The 19,634-nt window shown below is 42.0% G+C and overlaps 1 protein-coding gene across 4 annotated transcripts in view; it reads left to right on the forward strand.

Annotated features, from left to right (window-relative positions):
- ABCC4 (ATP binding cassette subfamily C member 4) overlaps positions 1 to 19,634 on the forward strand; it is a 259,297-nt gene that overhangs the window by 198,962 nt on the left and 40,701 nt on the right. For all 4 annotated transcript variants that reach the window (XM_019486948.2, XM_019486949.2, XM_014597004.3 and 1 more), the window contains 3 exons: positions 2,225 to 2,314; positions 2,788 to 2,960; positions 8,794 to 8,899. In XM_019486948.2, coding sequence (XP_019342493.1) covers positions 2,225 to 2,314; positions 2,788 to 2,960; positions 8,794 to 8,899 — 369 coding nt within the window. The remainder of the gene's footprint in view (positions 1 to 2,224; positions 2,315 to 2,787; positions 2,961 to 8,793; positions 8,900 to 19,634) is intronic.

Raw genomic sequence — 19,634 nt, forward strand, 5'->3', positions numbered from 1 at the left:
GAAATGTCAGCCAAAGGCCAAACAGTGCTTCACCTGTGAGGAAGTTCTTAAGGAACTTAGGAAACTCTACAGTCATTGGGCCATTGCTTTGAGATGGGAAATGCCCCAGAGCTGGATTAGTTCACTTCCCATTAAACTACATTGTCTCAAACACTGAAAGGAAGGAATCACTCAGCAAACTAATAGGAGGGGCTGTCTGGGCCTGTTAAGCCTGCTCCAGGGCCCTCCAGAGCTGCTTCAACTTTGCCTCAGTCAGGAATTACCCTACCTTGGGAGACCTGCTCCCAGCTGCCTTGGAGATCAGATCATCTGACCATTCCATATGCAGAAGTATCTTACACTGCTGTAAACATGCAGTCTGTCCATAACCTAAGACAATCTTTTATTTCAAATCTCTTCTCAAGATCTGGTGCTGCTGCTCTGACACCAACTAACAACTAATCTGCCAGTGATTTCCGGATTAAGAAAAAAGAAATAACTTGGAGCCATCAATTTGTGTACTTATTTGTTGGCACTGAATTTATGACCCAGATACCTTGTTCTGGGTAGACCCAACCCCTCAGACTGATCATGATTTCTTCATTGAATAATAGGAACATTTTATTGATACACAGTGATAGCAGATAAAAATAATACAAACAATTCTATATCTACCAGTTCTAAAGCTGTCACAGATGGAAGGTACATCTGGACAGTATGCGAGCTTCATCCTGAGGTTCTCTCTTGAATGCCAGATTTCAGCAGGCTAGAGGTCAAAGGCTGAGGCCCACCCTCCCTCAGTGGGGTGGGTGAGATGTGCCCTCTATCTGTGGTGGCCTTGGGTTCCCCTCTCAGACACCTTTTGCTGCTCTGAAATTCCTCCTTTTGTAATCTTTCTCTCCTCTGACTTTTCATCTCTGGGCATCGCTGATTGGTCTCCCTGTAGTAGTTATACTGCCCATGTTCTGTTCTTTCAGCATATTCTTTTTGTTTCTCCAACTCATCACATGCACATACATCTTAATTTGGGCATTTACCGAAACTGGAAATGCCAAGGGCTCTGCAGTTGGGCACTTTAACCTGGTTCTAATGCTGTGAAGCCCCTTATCTCTATTATAGAACAGTGTTCATGTCTTCAGTTTCCCAGCCTGTGTATGCCCGCTTGTTCATTGGCCTCAGACACGGTGTCTGCTGGTTCCAGACACAGTGGGCCTTGAAGGAAACTTTATCACAAACAGGTGTTTAGAAACCAGTTAACCCTTCCCTTTTCCCTGGACCATTCTTCTAATGCAATATTTACCTTACCTACAAGTCAATTTCCAAAAGCAAACCTCTAAATATCATTTTCTAGCCATCAACATTAGCTCATGTAATCATATAATCTTTGTTTTGTGTTTTTGTCTCACTCTTCGTTCTCTCCTTTTGTATGTCACAACTGTATTTGTTTGCTTCTTTTTTCACAGTTGGGAATTACACTTTGTGGAACAATAACTTATGTCAAGCAGACGCTGCCCTAGTTTTGAATGACACTGCTTTGGCTATAGCAGTCTAAATGATGGCTATTAATAAAGGTCATAAACTAGGTATCTAGGCTTAAACATTGCAGAGAAGTTTGCAAAATCCATTTAATATTATATCTGAAGAACTACTGCAGTATGGTTTTTTTTTTAAAAGCTTTGCTCAACTTTTTGAGTTACTAAATTCTTCTCTGTCTGTGTACTTACGTAGGTAGGGCATTTAAAAATGTAATGCCTGTTGAGTTAGGAGTGGGCATTCATTGACCTTTATTGCACCTTTCTTCCACTAGCAGTGTCAGAAAAATAGCAATTATTTTATGGTGGCTTCATTACGTGTCTTGTAAATATACAGTGAAAAGTGTGTGGTGTCTAAAGCAGCCAAATTATGCCATTTCAAGTACAGACAGACTAAATTGTTGTTGCACATGCCAATTTTGCAAGGATACCTGTAGCTTGGTTTTTCATGTTTGTTTAAATATCTTCAGGCAGATTTGTTATGTCTTTATCTTTTTTTTCCTCCTTAAATACCTATGAGGTATTTTTTTCTTCTGTTATATGAAAAGAACAGCAACATGTTCTCCTTGCATTTCAGTAAAGATAATTTGCTGTAATATATGTATGTGTCATATCTGTTTTAACATAATATTTAATATATTTACATTCTCTACTGTAGTATAAGAAGTAAGTGTGTTTGTATAAAGTATATAAAATGTTTCATTTGTTTCTAGGAGCCTGTTTTGTTCACGGGAACTATGAGGAAGAACCTGGACCCTTTCAATGAATACACTGATGCAGAGCTGTGGAATGTCTTGGAAGAGGTAACTTAAAATATAGACACACACACACACACACACACACACACACTTATATATAGTTTGCTTTACTTGAGGAGTAACATAGCATAATAGTGGTTGTGCATACCAGGTTTGACTTAGTTTCATCATTCCTTTAAGGATATGGCATTTGAATGAAGAAATGGTAACATGTTTGGTATGCTGTATCTACGTCTTCACACTGTCTGCTTTTTGTATAGTGTCTTTCTATCATCTGTAGTGCTTTTTTGGTTAATTTTGATTCATATAATCTTAATTTGAATGAAACTTTAAACAATGTATTGTAATGATTTTTGTTAACCTTCATTACTCTAGAATTGAAGTACATAGTGTATGCACACAAACATGATAGGTAAATATTACATGTTTACTGTTGTATAAAGCACCTATCCTGATCAAACCAACAATATTTTGTTCAGAAATGAGCTCCTTATTCTGTAATGTTCTCACATGCATAGGTGCAACTGAAGGAGGCTGTGGAAGAACTGCCTGATAAAATGGAGACACAATTAGCAGAATCTGGATCTAATTTCAGTGTTGGTCAGAGACAATTGGTGTGCCTTGCCAGGGCAATTCTCAAAAAAAATCGAATACTAATTATTGATGAAGCAACAGCAAATGTAGACCCAAGGTAAGGCACAAATAGCCATATTGAAATTAATGATCCTATCCAAATATGTTTGATTTTAACATAACTGTGAAATGAAAAAAAGCCTTCGTATCTCCTGTAGCCTGTGTTAGGATTTGTTTTTTATTAGTAATGCTAGTCAAAAATAGGGACCCCTCCTGATGTTCAGGTAAAGGTGTGATAGGATCCGATGTGCGACCCACAATGTCACATTTTTGTGGGATCCAATCAGCATCCGATCCAATCGCATCTTTACCTGAACATCTAGAGGGGGACCCCTAGTTATGATTAGAGGACGCTGCCATGGCTGAGAGTCTCACCATTTGGCAGGGTGGGATGCTACTGCAGCTGGGAGCTGCACCAGCTGCGGGGACGTACCTTGCTACACATGCAAATTTTAAAGCTGGATGGAAACTAGCTAAAAAGTTATTACACATTTTCCAGCTCTAACTTTATAGCTAGCTGAAGCTTTTCATGGTGTGACAGCTAATTTGCACATGTTGCTAATCTAAATTGTGCGATTAACCAGTTAATTGCATAATATATGTAACATGTAGAGGGGTCCTAAGAACTGTGAGTGCTGTCCTGATTTCAGAGAGCCAGGGAGTTACACCAGTGAGGGCCATTGGATACAGCTGACACTGCTTTTAGGTTAATGGTTTCAGCTGTTGTGATACACTTGGAACTTTTAGCTCCATATGTTTGTCTCTAGATAGAGGTACAAGCCATGATGGAAGGTTTGCTGTTTAAAGACATAGACAAATCATTACATGATGTAAAGAACCTTACTCCAGAGCTTCACTGAAGTTTTTCAGTCTATTTTCCTTTGTGCAAACATACACAAACATTTCAGCCTCACACTTCACACAGAAGGGTCTCTCAGTAATCTGTACCCTTTCAAGATCTACTGTTTGAAAGAACACAGTCAGTGTTTAAGCTGCTTAGGAAGCATCAAAGAACACAAACACAAGGCTGTCTACCTCCCCCTTGCCATCTTGCAGAACCCCTTCCTCACAAATAAAAAATTTGTTGTAGTCAAGGAAAGTGATATACTGTATTTTTACACATATAACACACACTCCAAATATAATATACTCCTTGTTTTTGAAAGGCATTATGAAGAAATTTGTTTTTCAGAGTCACTGCTGCAGAGAGCAGAGGCAGAGTCTACTCTTCATCTAACTCAACATCCCTTTCTTCCTTAACTAAAATCCCAGCTATTGCTGAAGACTGGTCTCCATGGGTTCATCTATGACCAGGGATCCTGGTCTTCTCTGATTTAAAAAAAAAATCCCCAATTTTTGGATTAAAAAAATAACCTAAAATCCACATTTTTCCTTGATGCAAATGAAATTACACTAATATGGAGTATATAAATTGGGGATTTTTTTAATCAGAGATCACAGGATTCCTGACTATGAACTTGAAAATAGCTAAAGAGCTGTGAAATAGGAAAAGAGACCAGAAGCCCTCACAGCCAGCAAAATACCCTAAGAAAGCTTCATTAGTGGTATGTCTGTTAAAAAGGAGAGAGAATTTTTAACAACTGTGAAGTGAAGAACAGTGAGCCATTAAATCAATACCCCATTAATGGGCCATTGACTCCCTCAGATGTCTAAATGGTAATACCAGACCTCTTGCATTGTGAAGCAGGAATTAAAACAGGGTGCATCTGTCTTAGGCACATCATCAACTTTCCCACTGAATATACATACCTTGATGGGGGGGGAGGAAGGTACATACTGTATGCAAGAAAATGTGGTCTCTTCATCAGGCCTGTTATCTTAATGTTTCATCTGCTTTTATAAATTATTTTGTCTTTTACTGTAAGCCATCATAAGCCTTTCTTGGAAAGGGTTAGGGTTAGGGAACCCCAGTACCTCAAGGGAAAGGGGTTGTATAGCACTTATTTTCTGATCCCAAAGGGAAACTAATGATGATGATTCAGGTGGACCTAAAAAAGGTCTTCATGATCAACTTCAAGATAGTGATGGGGCTCATACCATCCCCTTATTAAGGAGATGGGTTTTCACCTCTTGACTTACAGGATATATACGCTTATGTTGCCTTAAAGCCTTTGCACTGAAATTCCTTTAGTTTGCAGTGGGACAGGACTATTACCAGTAAAAGGTCTTCTCCAGTTTTCTGCAACTCTGGGAATCTTCACCTCTTGATTATATCCACACATCTTGGGAAACAAAAGCCTGCAACATTTTTCTTACCTAGATGACTGCTTGTTTGCAAAAATGACCTCAAAACTTGGGTGTGACAGGGACAACCCTTGGGGCTGGGTCTCATGATGGCCTGCCCGTCTATCTCTCTGGGGCAATCTGCCCAGTCTCGCCTGCCACAACTTTGTTGTTCCCATAAACTGATGGTATAATGCGGAAAGCTGCCCATTCCCTGCCAAAATGCCAGGAGGAATTATCTGCAGCTCCGAACCTCCCCTACACCGCAGCCCATGCCTCACAGATGGCATCCAGATCAATATTACTCCCTGGTCTGAGACCAGAGCAAACCCAGTCTAAAGTCAGGCTCCACACACCTGCTCATTCATACCACCTCCTCTTTCACAGGAGGCCTCTTCCACTACACAACCCTCTCAACAGGGCCCCTGGCATACTGCCCATTACTGGGCCATACTCCACTGCCCTTGCTCCTCCTTGAGCAGCCCCTCTTGGATCATCAGACTTTGCTACTCACATACAGGCCTCACCACACAGTCCTTCAGTTCCCGTGAGTTCCCCTACTCTGTGTGGACTGGCATTGTGCCAAACCCTGAGCTAATTCTGCCTCAAGCCCCTCACCGGGAAACTCTACACTACACCCCACCTGGGGTCTTTATCTCACGCTTGCAACAAACTTCTCATGGGACTGGCCTTTGCACTGACCTTTAGGCTTACTCCCATTCAGCCCTACTCAGCCCGCCTCTGGGACTGTCCTTCAGGCCTACTCCCACTTCAGCCCTACTCATCCCCCTCACGTGCATAGCCCTTTGGGCCTACTCTAAGTTCAGCCCTACTCTGTATGGGGCCTCCCAATGCTGTACACACTACCCACTCTGGGGTCTCCAGGATCTACATCCCTGCTAGTTCTTGGGTGCCTACACGTGGGCATACTGACCCCCTCTATTCCTCCAGCACTCAGAATTACCCACCAGGTGGTGAAGGCTGGGGTTAAGACGCCCCTACCTGCCTTTCACTAGGGAGGTAACTGGTCTGGCATTTCCTGGGGGCTCCCACACCACTAGGAGCCCCACCAGGCTACCCTTCCCCGGCGGGGTGCAGTTTTAGGTCATGTCAACGACCAAGAGCCTCCTGCTCTCACGTCTAGATGTTTCATGCTGCTCAGCCAGGCAATGTTTCTGCCTGGGCTTTATACACCTCCCAAAATGGCTGCCCTCATCAGGCACCTGGTAGCTGCCTGCCTCTGCTGTTAAAGTGGCAGGCACCCAAAGGTGCACTGCCATATTGGGTCAAATAATACTTGGAGAGTGCTTTACCTCTTTCAGTGTCTTAGTAAAGAAAGAAAGACTAAAAAAAATAGCAACATGCACCGTTTTTATTAGGTGCCATCTGTTTAAAATACTTAGCATATCAGACCATACATACAAGAAATTACAGATAAAACCTATTAAATATATTTGTAAAATACAACTTTTTCTGAAACACCTCAGGAACTAAAAAATAAAATGAAAATGGAATTTATTTTAGGAAAAATTGTGAAAATGTGTGCTGCATCCGTTAGTTTGAGCTGAATATATAGTTCTACCAAGCTATGGCTTGAAGAACGCAAAATCCTAAAAGAACAATAAAACTATGAATCCCTCATGTTAAATGCATTTTGTTTGTCATCTGCCTATGACTCATTTTTATAACTTCATCCTTGAAGGGAATGGTGCCAGCTTTGCAGTTAAGTGTCCATTTTATTTGTAAGACCTTTAAAGTAGTGCCATTCCCTCTCCAAAGATTTTGGGCTTGTTTACTTTTGGATAAGGAGTGATAATAACTGTGATTAATAAGCACAATGGAAATGTAATACTTTTTACTCATCCTCCCCATTTTGACTTCTTGATTTTTTTTTTTTAACTTATACCCTGCATTTAATTAATCTTGCTTAATGTGTCCTGCAGTGTATATAAAGGTAAATGTTTACCTTGTGTCAGCTGTAAGCGTAGTGCTACAAAAATATAGGTATGTAGTTTAACTTGGAATTTATTTTTTTAAGTTTATTTGCAGCTGTATAAGTTCTTTTTCTTTGGTTTCTGCTTATTTATGAGATAAATTCCCAGTAGTTTTTGCATATTTTGGTTTAAAGAAATTCCAAGCCACCTCCATATTTAACTGCCTGAACATTTTAGTGTGGTTAACTTCACTAACTAGTTCCATTCATTTCTCAAAATTTGCTTGTTTGAAATCAATAAACTTAGTTACAGATTTTCTTTCTTTAATTTTGTCATTTAATTTAAGCTGAATTAATTTTATTATTTGATCCAAGACTTTTTATAACCAGTTCTCTAATGTCCTAGTTACCAAATCCCAATCTAAAATAACATCATGTTTTGTTGGTTAGTGACTTTGATGAAGGAATCTGCTATCACATCCAGCAATTACTGGGTCCAACCATTATTATTAGTACTTATTCTCCATTTTTTATCTGGGAAGAAAAATCTCTGATTGTAGTACAAGTATTTTTTTCCCTAAAAAGAAGCATTTCATAGATTTCATAGACATTAGGGCTGGAAGGGACCTTGTAAGATCATCAGGTCCAGGGGGCAGGAAGTCGGCAAGAGTCAAAGGATCCCAGCAAGATAAGCATCCAAATGTTTCTCAAAAGTGTCCAGAGTAGGTGCTTGTACCACCTCTGGAGAAGTCTGTTCCAGTCCTTGGGGGCTTGGACAGTAAAGAAGTTTTTCCTTATGTCAAGCTTAAAACGGTCTTGCAGGAGTTTGTGACTGTTGGACCTTGTCATCCCTTGGGGTTCTCTGGTGAGTAGGCATTCCCTCAGATCCTGATGGACACCCCTTGTGTAGTTATAAGCTGCCACCAAGTCATCCCTGAGCCTGCACTTCTCCAGGCTGAAGAGTCCCATAGTTTGTAGCCTCTCATTTCTAGTGTTTACCTGTTGAATCCTCCTTGTGTGTATGCAGAGGCAGATCCAGAAAGGGTGCTTTTGCACCCCACTTTGATTCCTGGTCCACTCAATGTTTAAAGACAACTGCCTGGCAGTGGCAGCAGCATTTCTATTCAGGCAGTGCTGAGGAAGTCATTTGACTTCAGAGCTCATTATAATCTACCTGATCCATTCTAAACTCTTCATTCCACATGTGTTAATGACCTTCTCTTCTTTTAAATGGTCTTGATGTTCTACCAATCAAGCTATCCTTTGTTATGCAACTCTGCTGTCCTGGTAATGAATTAGCTGCTCCTGGTAATGAAGCTCCTATTCACAGCCTGCAGATTGTTTTTTAATTTATTCCAATTAAGTTATATTTGTTTTTGCTTCAATCTTAAATTGAATAATACAGCTCCACCCCAAACCCCCTTTCATATTAGTAAAACTTCTAGTTTAACTGGAGAAAAATGTGTGTTGTTTTATATGTAATATCTTCACCCCCCCTTTCCAAAATTTTAGAACTGCCCATGTGTGCGTGCTCATAATTCTGCAAGTTTAAAACTTAATGAAGAAAAATAGATGTTCTGAAACACCTCTGTAAGCTTACATTTCTTTATTTTTTTATAGGGGTTTACAAGAAAATAATAAAGCTTCTCTGCAGTCTGATTAATCACGTAAATGTCTAATTATGGTTATTTGTGTTGCTCTTTCTGTGTTTCAGAACAGATGGGTTGATTCAAAAGACAATTCGTGAAAAGTTTGCCCAGTGCACTGTGCTGACGATTGCACACAGGTTGAACACAATTATTGACAGTGACAAGATTATGGTAAGAGTGCAAATAGCGTCTGTCCAAGTCTCTTTTCAATAAGATTGAATGGGATTTTATTTTTACACTGAATTTCATTTTTAACTGGAAATAGAAGAACATTACCATCTTCCTATATGTTTATACCTAACAAAACCACATTTACTGGCAGATTATAGAATCACAGAATGTAGGGATGGAGGAAAGGCCTATTAAAACACCCAGTGCCGTCCATGTTGGTGCTGTTACATCACTGTACCCTAAAGTCAGGGCTCCATGTATTCTGCAGTGATATTAATTTATTTGTTGCTATGAAATGTCCACCATGCACCCTCAAAAAGTGTTATTACATATAGTTGAAAATATATTCTGCTGTGCCATACTCTGATTGTTTGTAAAGAATGGGGTTTTTTTGGCTGTGTTCTCTAGGCAGCCCAGGTGCCGGCCCCAAATCTTGGTTTCTGCAGTGTTGTTTAGCCTAGCTGATTAACGTGTTCTACCCATATGTGCTTAGGCAAAGACTCTCTTGAATCTGGCTGCAGTAGGTCATATCCTCCACTCCATAGAGCTCAACTGTTTTGTGGCTCTCTAAGCATAAGCTTCCCAGTTTACACTTCTGCTTTCCCTCCCCCACTCCCAACCTTTTGAACCCCACAAGAAGTTTCCTGGTTTCATAGTAGCATCCATTTCTAGATGTAGGGCTCAAAGAAACAATACTTGCAATTAAATAACCTTAGTGGGGAGCTTGGTGGAGAAACAAATAGGATAGTACAAAACCAAAATATCACCAGTAAAAAAACAAAATCAGAAGCTTAGCTACTGTAAAAAATGGAATTGCCCAGCAAAAATGTATTAATAATCATACACACATATATTTGATTCATATATATATATAGTAACTTTATACACAGATATACATAGATATCTATGCACATACGACACACATACACATAATATATCTACATCTATGCCTATGTCTTTCTATGTAGATATAGATATATATTCAAGTTATCTTTCTCTAGATATGGATATATTAATTTGATTATAAAAATTAATATGTAGTGTGACTTTATAATATTTGGCATTTTGGAAATATAAAATCTGTGAGTGTAGAACTGCAGGCATTGATTTAAGATTTTTAGGCAGCTTGAGCCAAGTTGTCTGCAGACTCAGGCAGGGATTATTGCATTGAGTTTGGTTCAGTTCATATTTTCAAGGCAATTTTTGCAAACTTAAGGACTAACAACTTAATGTGTCTTAAAAATATTATTAATAAAGGAATATATAATTAATAAAGGTTTTCAGAGCATAACCTGAGGGAGTTCCCATCCCACAAGAATGTCCCCCCATCCCATTAATCAGCTGATTGACAGGAGTGGGGCATTCTCTCACAGTCTCTCCCAGTTCTCCCCTGCAGAGAATAGCCCCACTCTTCTTTTGGGCTGTTCTTCTTTTGCTTAAATGAAAATTGGATCAGCAGTTGTGACTTATGTGGAATGAGCTGTGTTTGCATTCCTTTCAGAAGGTCAGGACTATTTCATCCGTACCAAATGTAAACCTGTGTCTTGTCTTGGAGGAAAAGATTAAAAAGTTGGTATCATGGGTATCCATGTTGCATACTGTTAAGAAAAATGAAGATATCTTGGATAGAAATCATGAGAGCCTGGTACTGAAGAGGCTAAAGGGAAAAGAAGAGAAATGGCACCATGTGACCACTAGAGGAAGAATGGTCCCCAGAATTCAAGAGGAACAGATTCAAGTTAGCAGCTGCTTCCAAGCACTGTAGTGGAACAGCTGAGAAAAAATCAGAGGTGAAGACATTGGCAGGAAAGACCTAGAAGACTCAGCAGTCCAGAGAGTGGGAAGTGCAGGGTCCAGGGATGGTACCTTTAAAACGGGGGTGAACAAAATACGGCCTGCGGGCTGGATTCAGATGGCTAGCAGATTCAGTCTGGCCCACGGGTGGACAACCTCCAACTCTCTGGATCTGGCCTATGGGTGGCTGGCAGCTCCGACCGCTGTGTGCTGTTGGGTGGGTGGACGGGACTGCTTTCACCCAGCAGCATCAGACATCAGCTGTGGACTCAGGTGGGACTTCTACCGAACCAACCACTGGCGGTGTCAGCTGTGGATGCTGTGGGCAAGTTCAGGAGCCTGGATGCACAACCTGCCAATGGCATCCACAGCTAATACCACTGCCCTCCTAGTGCAGTGAAAGCTCCCGCCTGGAGCCATAACCCAGAAGATGCCAGCAGCATCACCTTTGGATCCAGGCAGGAGCTGCTGTTGTGCTGGGTACACGGCAATGTCTTTCTCTGTCTTTTCTCTTCTCTCTGTCTCTCTCCCACTCCTTCCGTCCCTCCAGAACCTGGCTGAAGCTGCAGTTCATCAGCAGCCCCAAGGCTCAGCTGTGGACCCAGATGGGAATTTCCATCTGGGTCCATAGCTGAGTGTGAGGACTCCTGGTGAACTGCAGCTTCAGCCAGGTTCTGGAGGGAGGCGGAGGGAGGGAAGGAGCAGGAGACAGGAGGAGAGAAAGGAAATAGTGAGGAGAGGAGAAAAGACAGGGGGAGGAGAAGATTGGTGGGGGGGAGGAGGGAAGAGAAGAGCGAGACAGAGACAAGAGATGGATGTGGCACTCTAGGTTCGAAGGACTCATTAAGTGGACCTCCAGCTGAAATAATTGCCCACCCCTTCCCTAAAACCATTACACCATGAAGAAAAGTGCTGGTGATTGGAGACTCCCTTCTGCAGGGAACAGAAGCACCAATTTGACATCCAGATTTGGGGTCCCAGGAGGTGTGCTGTCTGCCTGGAATCTGTATTCAGGGTGTTGCAGAAAGTCTGCCAAAACTCATCCGTCCCTCAGACCACTACTCTTTGCTCTTGTCTGTGTAGGCAGCAGCAATGCTGCCAGGAATGTTGTTGTTGGCCGCCCCTCAATACAAGGATAACAGTTTTCCATACAAGGAAATCATTAGTGAGTCAATATGACTGAAGAGGCAGATCCAAGATCTTCATGGTCAATTGCAGATGTGGCAAATAGTTTTAGGAGGAAAGAGTGGAGTGGATCCTGATGATGTCAGGACACATTTATTTCCCTTCATCTTTTATCTATCCATCTCCATAGTGAGGCAAGTCTGCTCAAAATGATTGATGCCTTGTCATACATTACTGTGGCATTTGGGGCAGTTCAGTACTCACGTCTCCCAGGTATATTTACTTTCTCTTCACCACTTAATATTTTGTAAACCCTATTCTTTTCCCCCTTCAGGAATCTCTTTTCTAAACTTGAATAGGCCTGCCCTCTTTACTCTCTCCCCATAAGGAAGCCCTTCCATAACACTAATGATTTTTGTTGCCCTTATCTAGTTCTATTATATACTTTTTAAAGTATGGGGACCAAAACTGAGCATAGTATTCAAGGTGTGGACACACCATAGATTTACAAAGGAGCATAACTATATATAGAGAGAGTGAGATAGTTGTTATTGATCATAATTTCCTTAATAATCCCTAATACATTGCCTGTTGGATGGCTGCTGATCACTGAGCTGATGTTTTCAGTGAACTGTCCACAATGATTCTCAGATCTCCTTCCTTTGTGGTGACAGTTAATATAGAACCCATCATAGTGTAGGTATATGTATTTATTTTTGCCCAGATGCAATACTTTACACTTATCTACATTGGGCAAATTAATAGCAGATGAAATTAATTCACTCAGTTGCACCATATCCTTCTGTAGTTATTCACAGTCTGCTTTGTTCTTTACCGCCTTGAATAATTTTGTCTCTTCTGCAAATCTGGCCATCTCACTAATTTGGCCACCCTTTTTCAGATAATTTAAGAATATGTTAAACAGCACCAGTCCCAACGTGGGTCTCTGCAGGACCTTCCTATTTACTTCTTTCCATCCCATTTATATTCACTTTTTGTTTTCTATCTGTAAACCAATTTTTAATCCGTGACCATGGGCAGATCTGGGATTTTGAAAAGCAGGGTGCAACTAGCATGGTGCATCATCCCATATAAGCAAGGATTCTGGTTTTCTCCGATTTAAAAAAAATCCCCAATTTTCGTTTTTTAAAAGGAACCCAAAATACAGAATTTTTCCATGATTAAAATGAAATACGGATATATATCTAGATCTAGATATAAGTGGTGTTTCATTTTAATCATGGAAAAATGTGGATTTTGGGTTACTTTTTAAAAACTAAAAATTGGGGATTTTTTTTATCAGAGAAAAGCAGGATCCCTGCATATAACACAGTACTTATTTTTCTCTAGGTAAAAAGAAACTAATAGTTTTACTAGGGGCCTTGTGCTATATTATTTCATTTAACATTGAAGCAAAAACAAACCTAGATATACTATGACAAAATGATCCCCCTGATCTACCTGCTTATTTACACCCTCAAAAACTCTAGTAGATTGATAAGCCATGATTTCCCTTTGACAAAACCAGCAAGTCGTAGCTATTCATGTGCTAAACCATTTTTGGTGTTGTTATTTCTACCAGTTTTCCAGGAATGGAAGTTAGACTCACTGGCCTGTAGTTCCCCAAGTCCCTTCTAGAGCCCTTTTAAAATACTGGAGTCATTGACAGCCCTCCAGTCCTCTGGTACCAAAGCTATTTTTAGTAATAGGTTGTGTACTACATTTGGGAGTTCTCAGATTTGAAATTGTCGCTCCTTTAGAACCCAAAAGTGAATGCCATCGGGTCTTGGTGATTTGCTGCTGTTTAGTTTATCAGTTTCCTCTATGACCATCTATTGAAACCTCAGTTACGGTCAGTTCCACTGACGTGTCCCTACAGAGGAGCAGGTCTGTTAAGGGAATCTTCCTAACATCTTCCACAGTGAAGGCAGAAGCAAAAAATGCATTTTATTCACAATGGCTTATTGTCCTTTATGCCAGGGACAGGCAATTATTTTGGGCAGAGAGCCGCTTACTGAGTTTCAGCAAGCCATCGAGGGCCACATGACAGGCAGCTCAGGGCAGATAAATATTAATTTTCTAAATTTTTTAGGGGCCCTGTGGACCGGATAGAATGGCCTGGTGGGCCGCATCTGGCCCTTGGGCTGCATTTTGCCCCCCCCCCCCCCGCTTTATGCTGTGATCATCCCTTACACGTAGTAGGCAACTGTCAATCTTTTGGATCATGGTGTACACACAAAAGTCTCATAAGATGCCTGAGGAATCCATTTGTGGCTGACAAGCCCAGTTCGAGAGTGACACAGCTTGATACAAGTTTCATAGATCCATGTGTTGTCTGACTTGCAGTCCAAGTTTACACCAAGTTTATGCTGCTTTCTTCTTTCTCATTTTGCTTTTATCCTCTGGCTCAAAGCTGCTTTGTGTTGAGCTGCACCCAGTGCCAAATGTTCTCTCCAGATTGGGTGGGATTTTGTGCGCTCCTCCCAGCTTTCTACGTTGATGTTTGAATGACTTAATATAATTTTTGTATGCCTCATGGTACCGCCATAGAGGACAACCCTGCTTTCTAGAATCATCTCAAATCTCTCTATATAAAATATTCTTGGGTATACTATCTCCTTCCATTTTCCTGACCTGGCTGATGGATTGCAACCTCTTCTTCATGATAGTGGCTTCTAAGTGTGTCAGTCCTGCATGCTTCAGTACCTCTGTGTTTGGTATTCTGTCTTCCCACTTTATTTTCAGGATCTTACTTAACCATCTTCCACATAAGAGGCTTAGTCTCCTGATGTGCCTAGCATATGTAATCCACATTTCTGAACCATAAACCAGGAATAGATGACAGCACACAAGTCTCGTAGATTTGCATCATCACCTTAGCTGATAGTTTGCTGTTATTCTATGCACAGTTCTCTAATAGCCTAAAATTCTTAGCTGCTTTTCTGATTCAGCTGAGTCTGAAGGTCAAGATTCCTACAGATTGTAGAACCCAAGTAGCAAAAACTGTCAATGACACCAAGAGATTTATCCTCCACAGCAATGGATTGATTCTTCCACCCTTTGGTACACGATTACAGTCTTCTTGAGACTAATTGCCATCCAGAAGCTCTTGAATGGCTCAGAAAATCTGCCCAAGCCCTTACATGTCTTCAGCTTCTAATGCACTTAAAGAAATGTATATCTCTAGCAAGTTTCTCCTCAATTTTTTTCTTAGCTTGTCTTGTGGTTTTACATTTGATTCACCAGCCAGGTCTCTCTTATTTTCCTCTTTAGGATTTGATTTCCACCTTTTGAAAGAAGCCTTTTTTCCATGGGTGATTGGTGCTGCCTTAGTCAGGGGGGGCACGTGCCCCCCCTGCAACCAGTCCTGTTGACCCGGGGGGGGGGAGGGAGGAGGGGGATGGTCCCCCCGTGGGCAATCCCATGATGGTTGATTGCTGCAGCCACTTCCGGGAGTGGCTGCAGCCACTTCTGGCAGCAAGCGCCAGCTGATCGCTGCAGCTGCTCCCAGAAGCAGCTGCAGCGATTGGCTGGTGGTTGCAGGGGGGGCACCGGTGCCCCCGCTTGCCCCCCTTGTCCATCATCTAAGCGAGCGTGGCCAGTCAGAGGGTGCACCAGCACTCTCAGGGGGTGCACATGTACCCCCTATGTGTCCCTACTGCTTTTTTCTTTTTATTACCTCTGCAACTCTACTATTAAACCATGCTAGCTTTCTTTCAATCTATTTTCCATTGGGAAGAGGAGGGGCTATTTGCAGTATCCATTTGTTCTGTGCCTCCAATATGGTGTTCTTAAGTAGTTCCCATACCGCTTACAAGTTCTTCACTTCCTTAGGTCCCCTTTTAACTTCTGTCTAACTAGCTTTTTCATTGTTGTATAGTCAACCTTTTTAAAGTTAAAAGATACTGTGGTAGATTTTTCGTCTCATCTCCCCTCCTACATGGGTATCAAACCCTATTGCATTGTGATGTGGTTTTCAGCACTTCCCTTGAGCACCTTATTATTCAATAGCAATGTTGTGAGATTTCTGTTTTAGTGATATTAAACCCCTAAAATAACTTTCTATAAATATCCTTAGACTGTGACTAGCTTTCATACTTCCTTGTGACTTTCTGTTCTTGTTTTCGGCATTCAAGTGTGTGTATCTTTCTCTGTCAATAAACTGAGCATGTAGCATTGAGACATTTGCATCTGCCCACATAAGCAAGATCCTCGAAAATTCTAATAAATGTTTGTTATTCTGAATTACTTCATTTTTGTTTTCTGGAGCTTTCTGGCACTAATGTGTTCAGAACTGAAAGTATTTCATGGAAGGTTGACTCAGCACTATATAGCAAAATAATACTGTTGGTGCAGCCTAACTTTGTGCTGGCTTTTGGAATCCCATAGGGCATATCTACACATGTAATTAATGCACCTTAAGGTTACTGCACATTAAAATAAGGTGTAGTACACTGTGCTCAGGAATGTGTCTACACATTCGCCTGCTTTGGGAACAGATTTGCTCCCAACAGGAGCAGTTCAGTTCAGGGCTGCTCCAGCCCCCCTGCCATTCTCTGCCTCCCTCCAGCAGCTAAGAAGTGCCAGGATCCCTCCGGTGCTAACCCCAGGGTGGCAGGGGGCACAGGGGTCAGACCTAAGCTTTGGGGAGCAGGGAGAAGGAAGCTTGTCCCAGAGTGGGGGAGGGCTTCCCAGGGTGGAGCTTGGGATCACAGCCTGGCTCGGTGGCGATGGCTTGAGTCAGTGCCCCATGGCCAAGCACAGCAGCACCCTAAACTCTTCCTTAGCTTTGCTTGCTGAGGGGATGGGAGAGTTTTCAGGATTTGGGAGATGAGCAGCACTGAGATGGAGGAGCACTCTGTCCCCACAGCACTGGGCCAGAGACAGAGAGCTTCCACATCCCCTCAGCCCTGCTGCTGCCCTCACAGTTCATGCTTCAGTTGGCTCCAGTTCCCACCTCTGTGCCTGGGGGGAGCTGGGAATTGAGCAATGATGGGACTTGTCTCCCCCTCCCCCCCCCCCACATGTGGAGTAAGCAGTGCCAAGACCAGGGGAAAACTTGTGAGGGTCAACAGCACTGGGACCAGTGGCAGACAGCTCCCCCATCCCCTCAGCAAACAAGGGAAGAACTCAGAGTGCTGCTGCTGCTGCTGCTTGGCCATGGGGCATTGCCCTAAAGCAGTGCTGCCAAGCTGGGCTGCAGTCCCAAGCTCTGCACTAGAGCCGCAGACAGCTCTCTCCCCCACTACCTGTGGCCCCCTGGTGTCTAGCCTGACTGGCAGCAAATTGGTCCTGGTCAGCATCTACACATGTACTACTGCGCTGTAGCTACTGCACCATTAATCTAGTATCTGTGTTTGTTGGTACTAGCAAATGGTGCATTAGCCTAATTTCCTGCACAGTAAGACCTACATTTGTGTAGATGTTGATGCTTTACTGCACATTAGATTAGTGTAATGCTCAATAAAATGTCTCATGTAGATGCACCCATGTTGTATTGCAGACTTGTCTCATTTGTTTTCCAGCTCTCCTGGGGGGTTTTCTGAATGACTACATTCCAATTTTATTTTCTTCCATTAGATATCTATAAATTGTCTTGCATTTTGTTGTTTGCTCCTCATGTTTTTTCAATCACTTGCATTGAATTACTGTAACAAACTTGAAAATGAGGCATTTTTTAGGAAGAGCACTGTATGTCAATATAGAGTTGTATAGCTTGTTAAGAGGATTGTTTTAATGGCATGTAGAATCTTTTCTCTTTTGCTTTTGTGAACTTACCTTTCATACAAGCTAACAAACATAACTGCCAGCTCTAACTGATATGCTAGATATGGATTTGTGGCATCAGCTAATATATTAGGTCCCAGGCATTCAACTGATGGTTCACAGAAGGCTGCTCTTCCTTCAGAGAGTGCAAATGAGATTAATTTGGCTCAGTGTATGGATAGATGGTTGCAACCATGCAGTTAGTTGTTGTAAGATCCTGACTGTTTTCTGCACTGAAAAAAAACCCAACAAGATGAATGATTCTAGAGGTCACTGTTGTTTGTGAACAGAAAGGTCAAGATTTAACTGGCCCTGAAGTGTCAAGTATACTTGTCTCTAGTGACAGTGCTGTTAATATACATGGTTACATAAAGTATGCAAAAATGAAGCACAGTTCTTGTGTTCTGAAGAATGGAAAAGTATAGTTTATGTGTGAAGCGTTGTTGTTATGCTAACTCATGTAATTGTAAGTATTTAAGATGTAATAATTTCTTCAGTGGTGAATACTTGTTTGCAAAGACTGATGTATATGGTTCTGTTTACTACAACTAAATTGAATAAAGGGCTTGTTAGGAAACAACTGTGACCTAATTAATAATAGCTGTGTTTGTATGTTAGCTGTCCAAAGGGATTTCCACAGGTTTTGGTTCATTAAACGCTATTAGCATGTCAAGCTGTGAATGCTGCTTTTATAAAGATGTTTTCTTAATTTTACCTTTCTTAAACAAGGTGCAGTCCTAATGATAGCTAATCCATACTTTGCTCTTTTGCTGTAAAATGAAGGAGCAGTGCAGCCAAATTAAAAGTCTTTTTTGTTCCTGCACAACATGCTGCTATTACTCAAGATAATTCCTCTACTATGGTTTTAGAGCTGTCTGCTTGACCTTAAAACCCTTTTCCAATAGCTTCCTTTATGTCCACATACTATCCAGTTTGAATTCTCTGGCTGTGCCCAGATGTGCATGGACATTTGTTTCCCCGGGGACAAGTGGCAACGGTGCACCTTGCGCCACCGCTGCTTGTCCCCAGGGAATGCCCGTGCCACGCGCGCTTTGGCACACAACAGGTTGCCCCGGGTTGGGTAGTGGAGGCTGGGGCCAGCACTGGACTGACCGCAGCAGCCTTACCTGGGATCCTGAGGGGCTCCCAGGGCTGCAGCCTCAGCAATTCTGCCCCGCGGAGCCTAGCCGGCAGCTGCAGTACGACTCTGGTCAGCCCAGCTCCACTTTTCAGCAGTGCTTGCTGGCTGAGTATGCATTGCACCAGGGGTTTTTTTCTGCGGTTTTTTTTTTTTTTGAACCCCTGGATATCCAGGGGTCAAAAAACCTGCAGAAAAACCCCCCAATGCAGTGCACACTCAGGCAGCATGCCCTTGCAGTGCGAAGAACACTGGACTGTGTGGTATGTGGCACTGCACAGTGTTTGAAGTGTCACATACCTCATGACTGCGCTCGTCTGGATGTGCCCTGTTAGCAGATTTGATGTCCTCTCTAGAGTATATTAAGAAAAGGATTTACAAGAAATACCTTGCCCAGTCAATTTTATAGCTCATAAATATTTATAATTGTGATATTTTAGGTGTTTTTTCTCGTTATGGGCTTGAATTCTGAACATATTTTTAGGGTAAAGCTTAATATAGAAAGAATGATAAAACTCCTACTGATTTGTGTTCTGTTAAGAAATCTGTTTAATTCAAGATCCAATGTAGAGTTTTTCCTGTTTGAGATCTGCTTAAAGCTTCAGTGGTTTAGGTCTGAGGATTGGGTGTCACCCAGTCTTCTCCCACTGTACTAGCAGCATGATACTATTAACTCCGTCTCCATAAAGGTCAGACGTATTGCACAACACTGAGAGTGGCAGTGTGTGTGGCAAGGATATTTCTAACTGATGCAGTATCTTTTTCTAAAAGAAAAAATTGTATATACAACATCCATGCACTTTTGAGCGGGCACCTACTAGGAGAGGCTTAGCAAGATGAGTGGAGCTGGGCCGGGTCAAGCCCCGCCCAGGCCCCTACTTGGCCCAGCCCCCCAGGGAGAGAGAGAGAGAG

This window comes from Alligator mississippiensis, chromosome 1 (genome assembly GCF_030867095.1).
Source record: "Alligator mississippiensis isolate rAllMis1 chromosome 1, rAllMis1, whole genome shotgun sequence".
Lineage (NCBI taxonomy): Eukaryota > Metazoa > Chordata > Crocodylia > Alligatoridae > Alligator > Alligator mississippiensis.